Consider the following 15687-nt stretch of genomic DNA (forward strand, 5'->3'; position numbering starts at 1 on the left):
GTTTTATGGTTCTAATCCAGGGGGACTAACTCATTCCATGGAGGGCTTAGTGTCTGCTGGTTGTTTCCTTTCAATAAAGCAATAGACAACCATGTGAGGGTAGTTACTAATCAGTGACCTTTATTCATCAATCAAGTACACTCGGCCCTCTGTGGAATGAGTGACACATTGTAATCTATTCTCTTTGACAGACCGCTGACTTCTCCTCTCCATGATCTCTGAACTGGAGGCATGAATTAAAATACTTTTTTCAGACCAAACACTTTTTATTTTTACATTGGTCAATTATATGTGAAACCTGTAAGGTAAAACATTCTGTAGATTGTCTCTCTATTCAAAATGCTCATCCTGTCTTCTGGAAAGGCTAATCTTGTCCACAGGCACAAATCTTTTCAGTAGTAATGAAGGCATGCTTCTGAAAGAGTTAAGGGTCATAACTCAGCTGTAGCACAGTCATAGGTCATGCTCAGAGTTGTGCGTCTGATATCATGCAATGGTTCATGTAGGTTTGATCTGAGGTGCATTCCAAATGGCTCCCTATTCCCTTTGGGCCCTGGTCAAAAGAAGTGCACCCTATTCCCTATGGGCCCTAGTCAAAAGAAGTGCACCGCGTAGGGAATAGGGAGCCTTTTGGGACAGACTTGTTCTTCAGTTGGTACAGCATTAACGATATAACTAGGGAGATACAAGCATTCTTTAACCACAAATCCTGGATATCTAATGGAAATACATCGTAGGTGCTAACCATTTGTAACGTGGTTTTGCTTGCCAAATGGCACCCTATTCCCTACATAGTGCACTACTTTTGATCAGGGCCCATAAGGGTCTGGTGAAAAGTAGTGCACTATTTAGCGTCTGGTTCCATTTGTGACACCATCATAGTTTTGTGCTCTATGGAAGAGGCTGTATTATTGTTAGCACTCGTTATAGTCGGAGATGGTTACAGAGGTTTTAGACAGAACATTCATTATTGCTTAGGTCAAAGGAACATTTTAAAATATGGCCACATTGCCTGAGATATGAAATACATACATTAGTTGGAGGATTAGAGGAGGATCAGAGAGTTAGAGGGGGGTTAGAGAGTTAGAGGAGAGTTAGAGGAGGGTTAGAGGGGGGTTAGAGGAGGGTTAGAGGAGGGTTAAAGAGTTGGAGAGTTAGAGGAGGGTTAGGGATAGAGGGTTAGGGATAGAGGGTTAGAAGGTTAGGATTAGGGCTAGTAAAGAGATAAATAAATCAGTGCAGATCAGAGGGAAAAAGAGAGCAGGTCAACACAGGAAGAGAAGAGAGGAGCTCAACAGGCAAACATTTCACTGTCGGCAATATAATTGTGCAAATATATCCTATCAGAATCTATTGTTCAAGTTGTTTTTTTGTTTTTTTACAAGCAAAGTTCTATTACATCATGCTGCAGTCCCATCCTCTTCTACAGCATAGTTAAAACATGGTATCATGCTGCAGTCCCATCCTCTTCTACAGCATAGTTAAAACATGGTATCATGCTGCAGTCCCATCCTCTTCTACAGCATAGTTAAAACATGGTATCATGCTGCAGTCCCATCCTCTTCTACAGCATAGTTAAAACATGGTATCATGCTGCAGTCCCATCCTCTTCTACAGCATAGTTAAAACATGGTATCATGCTGCAGTCCCATCCTCTTCTACAGCATAGTTAAAACATGGTATCATGCTGCAGTCCCATCCTCTTCTACAGCATAGTTAAAACATGGTATCATGCTGCAGTCCCATCCTCTTCTACAGCATAGTTAAAACATGGTATCATGCTGCAGTCCCATCCTCTTCTACAGCATAGTTAAAACATGGTATCATGCTGCAGTCCCATCCTCTTCTACAGCATAGTTAAAACATGGTATCATGCTGCAGTCCCATCTTCTTCTACAGCATAGTTAAAACATGGTATCATGCTGCAGTCCCATCCTCTTCTACAGCATAGTTAAAACATGGTATCATGCTGCAGTCCCATCTTCTTCTACAGCATAGTTAAAACATGGTATCATGCTGCAGTCCCATCCTCTTCTACAGCATAGTTAAAACATGGTATCATGCTGCAGTCCCATCCTCTTCTACAGCATAGTTAAAACATGGTATCATGCTGCAGTCCCATCCTCTTCTACAGCATAGTTAAAACATGGTATTCTGTGCAATAAGATGTGTCAGATAATGCATCCCAAATGGCACCCTATTCCCTACACACATGACTTTGACCAGAGGCCTATGGGCTACAGAGGTAATATGGTGTCATTTGGGACACAGCAGCTGGGTCAGTTTCCTCTGCTAACATCACAAGGACCAGTGCAGTGGACTAAATGTTGATTCAGTGCGATGACGGTGGGTACGAAGTGGCTCTCTGAGACAAAGTCCCCAGCTATGATGTTGAGGGAGCGGGAGTCGGAGCCGGGGCTCTGGCCCCTGACCCAGGAGAGCAGGGCAGGGTAGGTGGACATCACCAGGTCCTTCAGAGACTCAGTGGGGTGAGAACAGATGTACTTCAGATCCTCTGTCAGGTTGATGCCCGTCACAAAGAACCCTCCTGACAACAAACACCAAATCAATGTTCTGTTTGATTCTGTTACAAAAACACATTACAACACATCCCACAAACGTATGTTACTCATGGAAAATATTGGGTGAAAACAATATATCGTAGACAGTGTTAGATACCCCTTTACTCTGCACAACACTACAGATACATTCTAATCATATAAGAGCGTTTAACTGTATTACTGTTCAGTACGGGGGAAATCCCACGCGAGATAAGCGAGCGTAAATGGAACTTAATTCCCTATTCTGATTTTGAACGTAAGCATGAGAATAGCATGCTATTCACCAGTTATTTCTCTAGGTGGAAATGGTATACAGAAAAGGTGTGTCTAGATACGCAGTATTCTGACAACTTAATTCCAACACCTTTACGCGAGAGGAAAACATGAATAAGGTTTGGCGAACCAACCGGTTCCAAGTGGAAAAAGCTACAAGGTCAGTGTTTGGTGCTGAAATAAACTAATATCCATATATTTAGATTGCTTTCTTTCATTGATCCCTAATATTCTGACCCTGCTCTCTCAATATATATAAATATAGGACAAAACACACATCACGACAAGAGAGACAACACTACATAAACAGAGACCTAAGACAACAACATAGCAAGGCAGCAACACATGACAACACAACATGGTAGCAACACAACATGACAACAACATGGAGGCAACACAAATTGGCAGCAGCACAACATGGCAGCAGCACAACATGGTAGCAACACAACATGGTAGCAACACAACATGACAACAACATGGAGGCAACACAAATTGGCAGCAGCACAACATGGCAGCAGCACAACATGGTAGCAACACAACATGGTAGCAACACAACATGACAACAACATGGAGGCAACACAAATTGGCAGCAGCACAACATGGTACAAACATTATTGGGCACAACAGCACAAACAGCACAAAGGGACAGAAGGTAGAGACAACAATACATCACGCAATGCAGCCACAACTGTCAGTAAGAGTGTCCATGACTGAGTCTTTGAATGAAGAGACTGAGATAAATCTGTCCAGTTTGAGTGTTAGTTCCAGTCGCTAGCTGCAGTGAACTGAAAAGACGAGAGAGCCAGGGATGTGTTTGCTTTGGGGACATTTAACAGAATGTGACTGGCAGAACGGATGTTGTATGTGGAGAATGAGGGCTATCTCAGATAGGGGGGGCCGTATAGATGTGTTCAAGTGAGTCTATCGACAAAATTCTAACCAAAAGGTACGGACTTCCATAGTGACGCAGTGATCTAAGGCACTAGCCGGGGGAGCTTTCCTTGGCTCATTGCACTCTAGCGACTCCTTGTGGTGGGCCGGGCGCCTGCAGGCTGACTTCGTTCGTCAGTTGAACGGTGTTTCCTCTGACACATTGGTGCAGCTGGCTTCTGGGTTAAGCGAGCGGGTTTGGCGGGTCATGTTATGGAAGACGCACGGCTCGACCTTCGCCTCTCCTGAGAACGTTGGGGAGTTGCAGCGATGAGACAAGATCATAAATCACGAAGTTGGGGAGAAAAAGGGTATAAAAAAATAAAAAAGAGATGGCTTAAGATAGATTACGATCTTGTACTGAAAACCCTATTGAAAATCTGTTGGCCAGCAAGTGGGAGGGGTTTCAGTGGTTGAATTACATTTATTCAGAGCGCGTAAGGTAAGTCTGAATACCAAATACTGAGAAGGAAATGCGTGCGTAGGAAAGGAAATGCGTGCGTAGGAAAGGAAAGGCGTGCGAAGGAAAGGAAAGGCGTGCGTAGGAAAGGAAAGGCGTGCGTAGGAAAGGAAAGGCGTGAGTAGGAAAGGAAAGGCGTGCGTAGAAAAGTAAGGGAATACCCCCCTGAATTGGACAAAAATAAATGGCAAGATATTGGCATTGGACAAACCATATACACGATGTCCAATACCACCCAAAGCGGCGTTGATTCGTGCAAAGTATATGGCAAATGCCATTTGGCAATTGACAATTGTAACACTTCAAAAATCCAACAGGGGGCGAGTGCGCTCCACCGGGGTTTTTCATATTGGAAATGCAACCCAAGTCAACATCCAAAAGCAAAATTTTGAAAAAAGGATTTTTTTTTCAAAAACTTATCACCCCTTAAAAAAGTGCTTTCTGGGCCGTTTTTCGAAATTCTTTCGATTTTTTTGTCAATTACACATGTGTAAGAACTGTATGAATATACTTTTGTCCAATTTTGTTATCATATATATATATTTTTTAATTACATGCGCATAAGGCATATGTTTTGTCCATTTGCAATATGATTTCATAGGAAGTCAAAAGTCAAAAGTCAAAAATGTCAACATTTTATAAAAAACTTCACACACCCTTAAAAAAGTGCTTTCTGGACCGTTTTTCAAAATTATTTTGAATTTTGTGTCAATTACACACGTATAAGAATTGTATCAACATACTTTATTCGTATTTTATTATCATAATTTTTTTTTTTTTTTTACTTGTGCATAAGGCATATGTTTTGTCCATTTGCAATATGATTTAATAGGATCTCAAAAGTCGAAAATTTGATTTTTTTTTAAAAACTTTAAAAACTAAAAAAAAGTGCTTTCTGGACCGTTTTTCGAAATTGTTTCGATTTTAAGACAATTAATCATGTGTAAGAAGTGTATGAATATACTTTTGTAAAATGTTATTATCATAATTTTTATTTTTTTACTTGTGCATAAGGAATATGATTTGTCCATTTGCAATATGATTTCATAGGAAGTCAAAAGTCAAAGTCAAAAGTAAATTTTTTTTGGGCCAAAATTGACTGAACTGATGAAATCGGGACGGCCGGGCAGTGATAGTTGTTCATTTCCATCACTCGTTGTGTTGATTTCATCATGTCCATTTGGTGATGTTTTTTCACTATAGAATCATATTGCAAATGCACGTGCATTTGCAATATGTTTCAATGGGCATTTACCATCACGAATTTGTCATGCTATAAAAATCCTGCAGGAATGTGAAATTGACTGTCCCGATGAACTCGGGATGGCTTTGCAGTGATTCTGGTTCATCTCAATCGCTCGTTAGTGTTGATTTCAGAATGTCCATTTGGTGATGTTTCTTCACTATGGAATCATATTGCAAATGCACGTGCAACTGGTAACCCAAAAATAAAAAAAATTGTGATTTCATTATGTCCATTTGTTTATGTTTCCTTACTTTTTCAAAGTCACTGTACATTTGCAATATGGTTCAATGGGCATGTACCATCACGAATTTGGCATGCTCAAAATTCAAACTATACTTTGCTCAAACTATACTTTTGTCAACTTGTATTATCATATTTTTTTTTTGTTTTACTTGTGCATAAGGCATATGTTTTGTCCATTTGCAATATGATTTCATAGGAAGTCAAAAGTCAAAGTCAAAAGTCTATTTTTGGGGGGGCCAAAATTGACTGTACTGATGAACTCGGGATGGCCGGGCAGTGATAGTTGTTCATTTCCATCACTCGTTGTGTTGATTTCATCATGTCCATTTGGTGATGTTTTTTCACTATAGAATCATATTGCAAATGCACATGCATTGTTGTGCAACTGATAACCGAAAAAAAATGGTGATTTCATTATGTCCATTTGTTTATGTTTCCTTACTTTTTCAAAGTCACTGTGCATTTGCAATATGTTTTAATGGGCAGGTACCATCACGAATTGGTCATGCTATAAAAATCCTGCAGGAATGTGAAATTGACTGGCCCGATGAACTCGGGATGGCTTTGCAGTGATTCTGGGTCATCTCAATCACTCGATTGGGTTGATTTCATCATGTCCATTTGGTGATGTTTTTTCACTATAGAATCATATTGCAAATGCACGTGCAACTGGTAACCGAAAAATAAAAAAATGGTGATTTCATTATGTCCATTTGTTTATGTTTCCTTACTTTTTCAAAGTCACTGTGCATTTGCAATATGTTTTAATGGGCAGGTACCATCACGAATTTGTCATGCTCAAAATTCAAACTATACTTTGCTCAAACTATACCTTTGTCAACTTGTATTATCATATTTTTTGTTTTTGTTTTACATGTGCATAAGGCATATGTTTTGTCCATTTGCAATATGATGTCATAGGAAGTCAAAAGTCAATTTTTTGGGGGGCCAAAATTGACTGAACTGATAAACTTGGGATGGCCGGGCAGTGATAGTTGTTCATTTCCATCACTCGTTGTGTTGATTTCATCATGTCCATTTGGTGTTTTTTTCACTATAGAATCATATTGCAAATGCGCGTGCAACTGGTAACCGAAAATAAAAAAATGTTGATTTCATTATGTCCATTTGTTTATGTTTCCTTACTTTTTCAAAGTCACTGTGCATTTGCAATATGTTTCAATGGGTAGGTACCATCACGAATTTGTCATGCTATAAAAATCCTGCAGGAATGTGAAATTGACTGGCCCGATGAACTCGGGATGGCTTTGCAGTGATTCTGGTTCATCTCAATCGCTCGTTAGGGTAGATTTCAGAATGTCGCTTTTGGTGATGGTACCTCACTGTTTAAACATATTGCAAATGTACAAGAGTCAAGTGGACAAGAGTCCATCAGTCAATTAGATATCATTCTGACACCAAACTGATACAAACTGACACCAAACCCACTTTTTCCAACTCGTTTAGTAGCCAACTATTACATACTTCAGAGCTGGCCCAAAATTCACAACGCCTTCGGTTCAAACCATAAAAAAAACATAAAACACGTAGTTACGTTCTAGCTGCGGGTCCATTTCTTATGTTATGTGTTGGCCTAGCTGAGGCGACCCCGAATCCCAAGTTTCGGCTCGATAGGTCATTTGGTGTCCGAGAAAAACCCTAATTGGTGCTGAAAATCCACTATTTTCCATGACTTGCTACGGGGTCCTTGAACGAGCTATCGGACAGAAACGTTAGGGTCCGTCTCTATGGGCCGAGCCGGTTTCAATGCACCTAGCCTTGCGTCTCTGAGACTTTTCTAAACGTCGTCATTTTCGTGATGGTCAAAATGAATTGAAGGTATTGCAAATGTACGAGGCTGTTTCTCGGTCCGAGAACCGTCTAGAGCCACGTAACTCACCACGCACCATCGACCGGAGGTCTAGAACAGGTTTCTAAAGTTTCGGAACTCTAGGTCTGACGGTTCCTTTTTAGCTCGAACAAAGCTAACTATTGCAGCCACTGTCTGTCTCTACGCACCCCAATACGTCCCTCCTTCCAAGTTGTGTTTTAGTGTGATTTTTTTTTCCTTTGATTTTTTTGGGGAAAAATGACTGATTTACAGTTCAAGGGGGTTGCCTAATCACACATATGACATTTTGGAGAGATCAGACTTTTCTAACCCTTCGAAACAGCCCCTGAGACACCAATTATGGCACTTCCGGTAGGCACAGGAAGCTATAAGTCACCACATATCCTCATTGGGGTATGCTTTTACATAATCCTGAGTTTTAAGTCTTTACGTTAAGAACTGAGTTATTTACGGAGGGTTTAGTATGTGTGTGTTATTTCAGAAAATCATAGAAAATCACAGAAATCTCGCAGAGCTCCGCAGCACACTTTAAAAAGATTCGTATGAACACCCTGCAACTGGATCTGTAACCGTTGAAAAAAAAAACGCCTATTTGTGAACATCACCAAGTTGTCATTGTTCCGTTTCTCTTAAATGACGATAGATAAATGGCTGGTTCTTTTTTTATTGACACCGGAGGCTCCTTGACTTTGACCTGAAGTGGAAAAATAATTTCTCTATTTCCATTTTGGACCTTTAATCCCAGAAAAATGGCCATAACTCAAAAACCGTTGAGGCCTAGACGCCATCTTGTTCGGGGCCAACTGCCCATTATGCCAAACCTACGCTCACCAAGTTTCGGCTTCGAAATATTTTCCGTTTTCGAGATAAGGCCCCGTCGTGATTCGTGATGTTTTGCCAAATTGCCATATGATTCCGTATGCCCTCTTGTGGGAATTTCCGGGATAGCGGAAAAATGGTCCAAAACTTGTTTATTTTATAAAACGGAAACCGAATGTCCGACAAAGTTCATTTGATGACTTCCCGGTAGGTCCGGCCCTACCGCACGGCCCGACGCCGACCGCGAATTTTACAAACGATTTCGGACGTCTAGTAAGGGACCGTACATTTGCAATATGGACTTTTTGACTAATCATACACGAAATGCCAAAATGTTCCCTTAAGGTATGGAAAGGCGTGCGTAGGAAAGGAAGGGCGTGCGTAGGAAAGGATAGGCGTGCGTAGGAAAGGAAAGGCGTGCGTAGGAAAGGCGTGCGTAGGAAGGAAAGGCGTGCGTAGGAAGGAAAGGCGTGCGTAGGACGGAAAGGCGTGCGTAGGAAGGAAAGGCGTGCGTAGGACGGAAAGGCGTGCGTAGGACGGAAAGGCGTGCGTAGGAAAGGATAGGCGTGCGTAGGAAAGGCGTCCGTAGGAAAGGATAGGCGTGCGGAGGAAAGGCGTCCGTAGGAAAGGAAAGGCGTGCGTAGGAAAGGAAAGGCGTGCGTAGGAAAGGAAAGGCGTGCGTAGGAAAGGATAGGCGTGCGTAGGAAAGGATAGGCGTGCGTAGGAAAGGAAAGGCGTGCGTAGGAAAGGATAGGCGTGCGTAGGAAAGGAAAGGCGTGCGTAGGAAAGGAAAAGCGTAAACGGAAACCGAATGTCCGACAAAGTTCATTTGATGACTTCCCGGTAGGTCCGGCCCTACCGCACGGCCCGACGCCGACCGCGAATTTTACAAACGATTTCGGACGTCTAGTAAGGGACCGTACATTTGCAATATGGACTTTTTGACTAATCATACACGAAATGCCAAAATGTTCCCTTAAGGTATGGAAAGGCGTGCGTAGGAAAGGAAGGGCGTGCGTAGGAAAGGATAGGCGTGCGTAGGAAAGGAAAGGCGTGCGTAGGAAAGGCGTGCGTAGGAAGGAAAGGCGTGCGTAGGAAGGAAAGGCGTGCGTAGGACGGAAAGGCGTGCGTAGGAAGGAAAGGCGTGCGTAGGACGGAAAGGCGTGCGTAGGACGGAAAGGCGTGCGTAGGAAAGGATAGGCGTGCGTAGGAAAGGCGTCCGTAGGAAAGGATAGGCGTGCGGAGGAAAGGAAAGGCGTCCGTAGGAAAGGAAAGGCGTGCGTAGGAAAGGAAAGGCGTGCGTAGGAAAGGAAAGGCGTGCGTAGGAAAGGATAGGCGTGCGTAGGAAAGGATAGGCGTGCGTAGGAAAGGAAAGGCGTGCGTAGGAAAGGATAGGCGTGCGTAGGAAAGGAAAGGCGTGCGTAGGAAAGGAAAAGCGTGCGGAGGAAAGGAAAGGCGTGCGTGGGAAGGCGTGCGTGGGAAAGGTGTGCGTGGGAAAGGCGTGCGTGGGAAAGGAAAGGCGTGCGTGAGAAAGGCGTGCGTAGGAAAGGCGTGCGTGGGAAAGGAAAGGCGTGCGTGGGAAAGGAAAGGCGTGCGTGGGAAAGGAAATGCGTGCGTAGGAAGGAAATTCGTGCGTAGGAAAGGAAAGGCGTGCGTAGGAAAGGAAAGGCGTGCGGAGGAAAGGAAAGGCGTGCGGGGGAAAGGAAAGGCGTGCGTAGGAAAGGAAAGGCGTGCGTAGGAAAGGAAAGGCGTGCGTAGGAAAGGAAAGGCGTGCGTAGGAAAGGAAAGGCGTGCGTAGGAAAGGAAAGGCGTGCGTAGGAAGGAAAGGCGTGCGTAGGAAAGGAAAGGCGTGCGGAGGAAAGGAAAGGCGTGCGGGGGAGAGAAAGGCGTGTGTGGGAAAGGAAAGGCGTGCGTAGGAAAGGTGTGCGTGGGAAAGGAAAGGTGTGCGTGGGAAAGGCGTGCGTAGGAAAGGCGTGCGTGGGAAAGGAAAGGCGTGCGTAGGAAAGAAAAGGCGTGCGTAGGAAAGAAAAGGCGTGCGTAGGAAAGGAAAGGCGTGCGTAGGAAAGAAAAGGCGTGCGTAGGAAAGAAAAGGCGTGCGTAGGAAAGGAAAGGCGTGCGTAGGAAAGGAAAGGCGTGCTTGGGAAAGGCGTGCGTAGGAAAGGAAAGGCGTGCGTAGGAAAGGAAAGGCGCGCGTAAGAAAGGAAAGGTGCGCGTAGGAAAGGAAAGGCGCACTTGGGAAAGGAAAGGCGCGCGTAGGAAAGGAAAGGCGTGCGTAGGAAAGGCGTGCGTGGGAAATGGCGTGCGTGGGAAAGGCGTGCGTGGGAAAGGAAAGGCGTGCGTAGGAAAGGAAAGGCGTGCGTAGGAAAGGAAAGGCGTGCATAGGAAAGGAAAGTCGTGCGTGGGAAAGGAAAGGCGTGCGTGTGAAAGCCGTGCGTGGGAAAGCCGTGCATGGGAAAGCCGTGCGTAGGAAAGGCGTGCGTAGGAAAGGCGTATATTATTAAAGTCTGCATCGGCCCTTATAAGTGCACAGCAGCACTTCTATTTCTAAATGATTGGCAGTGTTAGATAATCCTATATGTGGTCATCTGTAGGTTACCTGGGCGGCCATGTTGTTTCCTGTGTTCGAACTCCTCGATCAGAGCCTCAGCTTTACACTTGTTGGCCCACCAGTAGGGGATGTGAGGCCAAAGGTCGCTATAGAGGCTGACCATGCTGTGCTCATAGGAGACAATCACCTGGTAACCCAACGACCACAGGTTCCTCAGCGTCACCACTTCCTGGAACAGAGGATCATGGGAATGTTGGGATCAGGGAATGGAATCATGGGAAAGTATGGGTCATACCATGCTAGGAAACATTGGGGTAACACTATATATTTAAATTTTTTGTACAATTTTTGTAATTATTTTTATAATACACAACATACGCACACAAACATCCATGACATCCCATCTGACCACAACCCCATCTCCAGCGCTCTCCGCCACATGGGGTCAAACTGCACCATGTTGTTTCTCTCCGTCGCCCCACACACTTTCAACATTTAGATAATAAAGAATTTGACCTTTCCATTGTGTTAACGACGGAGGATTGGTTGATTTCCAGTTTTTAAGTATACATTTCCGGAAGTCATGGATTATTGAGTCAATGTTAGTTTTACACTTAAGAACACGACTCTGCCGGTGTGCTGTAGAATGTGAATTTCGTCTCTTGTATAATAAATTATATACATTAGTTTATACTGGATTAAGTTACATTATTAACTGTCATTTCTTCAGTTACGTTCCAACATCCCTCCATCTTGTGCTTTTTAAGTCTTGGTTGCAATAGTTTATATTTTTTTCTAAGTTGTATAAGTTTTCTGCAAGGTTTTATATACAGTTGAAGTCGGAAGTTTACATACACTTAGGTTGTAGTCATTAAAACTCATTATTCAACCACTCCACAAATTTCTTCTTAACACTATCGTTTTGGAAAGTCAGTTATGCACAAAGTAGATGTCCTGAGACAAGTCATTTTTCCAACACAGACAGATCATTTCACTCATAACTCACTGTGTCACAATTCCAATGGGTCAGAAGTTTACATAAACTAAGTTAACTGTGCCTTTTACATAATTTACATAATTTGAGTCAATTGCAGGTGCACCTGTGGATGTATTTCAAGGCCTACCTTCAAACTCAATGCCTCTTTGCTTGACATAATGGGAAAATCAAAAGAAATCAGCCAAGACCTCAGAAAAAAAATTGTAGACCTCCACAAGTCTGGTTCATCCTTGGGAGCAATTTCCAAACGCCTGAAGGTACCACGTTCATCTGTACAAACAACAATATGCAAGTATAAAAACCATGGGACCACACAGCCATCATACCGCTCAGGAAGCAGACGCGTTCTGTCTCCTAGAGATGAACGTACTTTGCTGCGAAAAGTGCAAATCAATCCCAGAACAACTGCAAAGGATCTTATGAAGATGCTGGAGGAAACAGGTACAAAAACAGGTATCTATATCCACAGTAAAACAAGTCCTATATCGACATAACCTGAAAGGACGCTCAGCAAGGAAGAAGCCACTGCTCCAAAACCACCATAAAAAAAAGCCAGACTACGGTTTGCAACTGCATATGGGGACAAAGATCATTATTTTTGGAGAAATGTCCTCTGGTCTGATAAAACAAAATATAACTGTTTGGCCATAATGACCATTGTTATGTTTGGAGAAAAAAAGAGGGAGGCCTGCAAGCCAAAGAACACCATCCCAACGGTGAAGCACGGGGGTGGCAACATTATGTTGAGGGGGTGCTTTGCTGCAGGAGGGACTGGTGCACTTCACAAAATAGATGGCATCACGAGGTAGGAAAATTAGGTGACTATATTGAAGCAACATCTCAAGACATCAGTCAGGAAGTTAAAGCTTGGTCGCAAATGGGTCTTCCACATGGACAGTGACCACAAGCATACTTCCAAAATTGTGGCAAAATGGCTTAAGAACAACAAAGTCAAGGTATTGGAGTGGCCATAACAAAGCCCTGACCTCAATCCTATAGAAAATGTGTGGGCAGAACTGAAAAAGGCCTACAAACCTGACTCCGTTACACCAGCTCTGTCAGGAGGAATGAACCAAAAATCACCCAACTTATTGTGGGAAGCTTGTGGAAGGCAACCCAAAACGTTTGACCCAAGTTAAACAACTTAAAGGCAATGCTACCAAATACTAATTGAGTGTATGTAAACTTCTGACCCAATGGGAATGTGATGAAAGAAATAAAAGCTGAAATAAATCACTCTACTATTATTTCACATTCTTAAAATAAAGTGGTGATGACCTAAAACAGGGAATTTTTGCTAGGATTAAATGTCAGCAATTGTGAAAAACTGAGTTTAAATGTATTTGGCTAAGGTATATCTGAACTTCCGACTAACTGTATGTACGATAAGTCCACTCTCTTTCTCTCCCCACCCCCTTTCCATTGTGTAACAAGCCGTCATATCGGGTTAGTCCACTAGGGACTTTTCATTACATTATGTTAGTAATCAATACAACCAATACCGTGTTTATGTAATTCTGTGTGATTATTTAGTTAGTTAGTAAATAAACAATTAAGCCAATTTCTGTATCGCTCATTCATCACTAAGGTTAGGGTTTGTGCTGATATCCAAGGATTATGCGATGTTCAGAATGAGACTGATGAGGTAATGATTAATATGTGACTGTTATTGATGTAAGAGATATCTGTATATCTTTAGAGTTTGAGTCGGGAGATAGTCACTCTTTAAACAACTTTTCCCGTGGTGCCCCAAGTTCCTAATGAGTTAATTGTTACGTGATTAATTTACTTGAGTAATAATTAAACAGAGTAGGTAATTATTTCATAAATAGCAGTCATCACATTAATGATAAAACGTCACAACACCTGGTACCCCTGCACATCAACTTGGTACTGGTACCCTGTGTATATAGCCAAGTTATTACCTGGTACCCTGTGTATATAGCCAAGTTATTACCTGGTACCCTGTGTATATAGCCAAGTTATTACCTGGTACCCTGTGTATATAGCCAAGTTATTACCTGGTACCCTGTGTATATATCCAAGTTATTACCTGGTACCCTGTGTATATAGCCAAGTTATTACCTGGTACCCTGTGTATATAGCCAAGTTATTACCTGGTACCCTGTGTATATAGCCAAGTTATTACCTGGTACCCTGTGTATATAGCCAAGTTATTACCTGGTACCCTGTGTATATAGCCAAGTTATTACCTGGTACCCTGTGTATATATCCAAGTTATTACCTGGTACCCTGTGTATATATCCAAGTTATTACCTGGTACCCTGTGTATATAGCCAAGTTATTACCTGGTACCCTGTGTATATAGCCAAGTTATTACCTGGTACCCTGTGTATATATCCAAGTTATTACCTGGTACCCTGTGTATATAGCCAAGTTATTACCTGGTACCCTGTGTATATAGCCAATATATCCAAGTTATTACCTGGTACCCTGTGTATATATCCAAGTTATTACCTGGTACCCTGTGTATATAGCCAAGTTATTACCTGGTACCCTGTGTATATAGCCAAGTTATTACCTGGTACCCTGTGTATATATCCAAGTTATTACCTGGTACCCTGTGTATATATCCAAGTTATTACCTGGTACCCTGTGTATATAGCCAAGTTATTACCTGGTACCCTGTGTATATAGCCAAGTTATTACCTGGTACCCTGTGTATATATCCAAGTTATTACCTGGTACCCTGTGTATATAGCCAAGTTATTACCTGGTACCCTGTGTATATATCCAAGTTATTACCTGGTACCCTGTGTATATATCCAAGTTATTACCTGGTACCCTGTGTATATAGCCAAGTTATTACCTGTGTGTATATATCCAAGTTATTACCTGGTACCCTGTGTATATATCCAAGTTAAGTTATTACCTGGTACCCTGTGTATATATCCAATATATCCAAGTTATTACCTGGTACCCTGTGTATATAGTTATTACCAAGTTATTACCTGGTACCCTGTGTATATAGCCAAGTTATTACCTGGTACCCTGTGTATATAGCCAAGTGGTACCCTGTGTATATATCCAAGTTATTACCTTACCTGGTACCCTGTGTATATAGCCAAGTTATATATCCAAGTTATTACCTGGTACCCTGTGTATATAGCCAATATAGTTATTACCCCTGTGTATATATCCAAGTACCTGGTACCCTGTGTATATATTATTACCAATATATCCAAGTTATTACCTGGTACCCTGTGTATATAGCCAAGTTATTACCTGGTACCCTGTGTATATATCCAAGTTATTACCTGGTACCCTGTGTATATATCCAAGTTATTACCTGGTACCCTGTGTATATAGCCAAGTTATCGTTACTCATTGATTTTTTTTCCTAGTTTTCATATTTTTTTCTTTGGTGTGTCTCTCTGCATTGTGGGGAAGGACCTGGAAGTAAGCTTTTCACTATTAGTCTATAACTGTTATTTACGACGCATGTGGCAAATACCATTTGATTTTCTATTTGATTCCAATGTTACCTTTAAGATGTGCGCAGGCTTTTATTTTGTAAAGTGGTTTCTTGCATCAAACAACACAATACAAAAACATTTTCAGTCACCTCCTTGTTTGACAGGATAAACAGGTTGATCCTGCTGACCAAGGGTCTGATCAACTGCTTGGCGTAGCAGCTAGTTATGTTCTTGTTCTATTACTGTTCTGTATTATGTCATGTTTTGTGTGAACCCCAGGAAGAGTAGCTGCTGCTTTTGTAACAGTTAATGGGGATCCAA

The 15687-nt window shown here is 42.3% G+C and overlaps 1 protein-coding gene across 2 annotated transcripts in view; it reads right to left on the bottom strand.

Moving 5' to 3' along the window:
- Nucleotides 1-1776: 1776 nt before the first annotated feature.
- The window catches only part of LOC139414554 (phosphatidylinositol-specific phospholipase C, X domain containing 1), a 35762-nt gene continuing 21851 nt past the window's right edge, over nucleotides 1777-15687 (bottom strand). For both annotated transcript variants that reach the window (XM_071162421.1, XM_071162422.1), the window contains exons 6-7: nucleotides 10981-11161; nucleotides 1777-2548 (exon numbers count right to left, since the gene is read on the bottom strand). In XM_071162421.1, the coding sequence (XP_071018522.1) occupies nucleotides 2280-2548; nucleotides 10981-11161 (450 nt within the window). In that variant the 3' untranslated portion in view covers nucleotides 1777-2279. The remainder of the gene's footprint in view (nucleotides 2549-10980; nucleotides 11162-15687) is intronic.

This window comes from Oncorhynchus clarkii, chromosome 1 (assembly GCF_045791955.1).
Source record: "Oncorhynchus clarkii lewisi isolate Uvic-CL-2024 chromosome 1, UVic_Ocla_1.0, whole genome shotgun sequence".
In the NCBI taxonomy this organism is placed as follows: domain Eukaryota; kingdom Metazoa; phylum Chordata; class Actinopteri; order Salmoniformes; family Salmonidae; genus Oncorhynchus; species Oncorhynchus clarkii.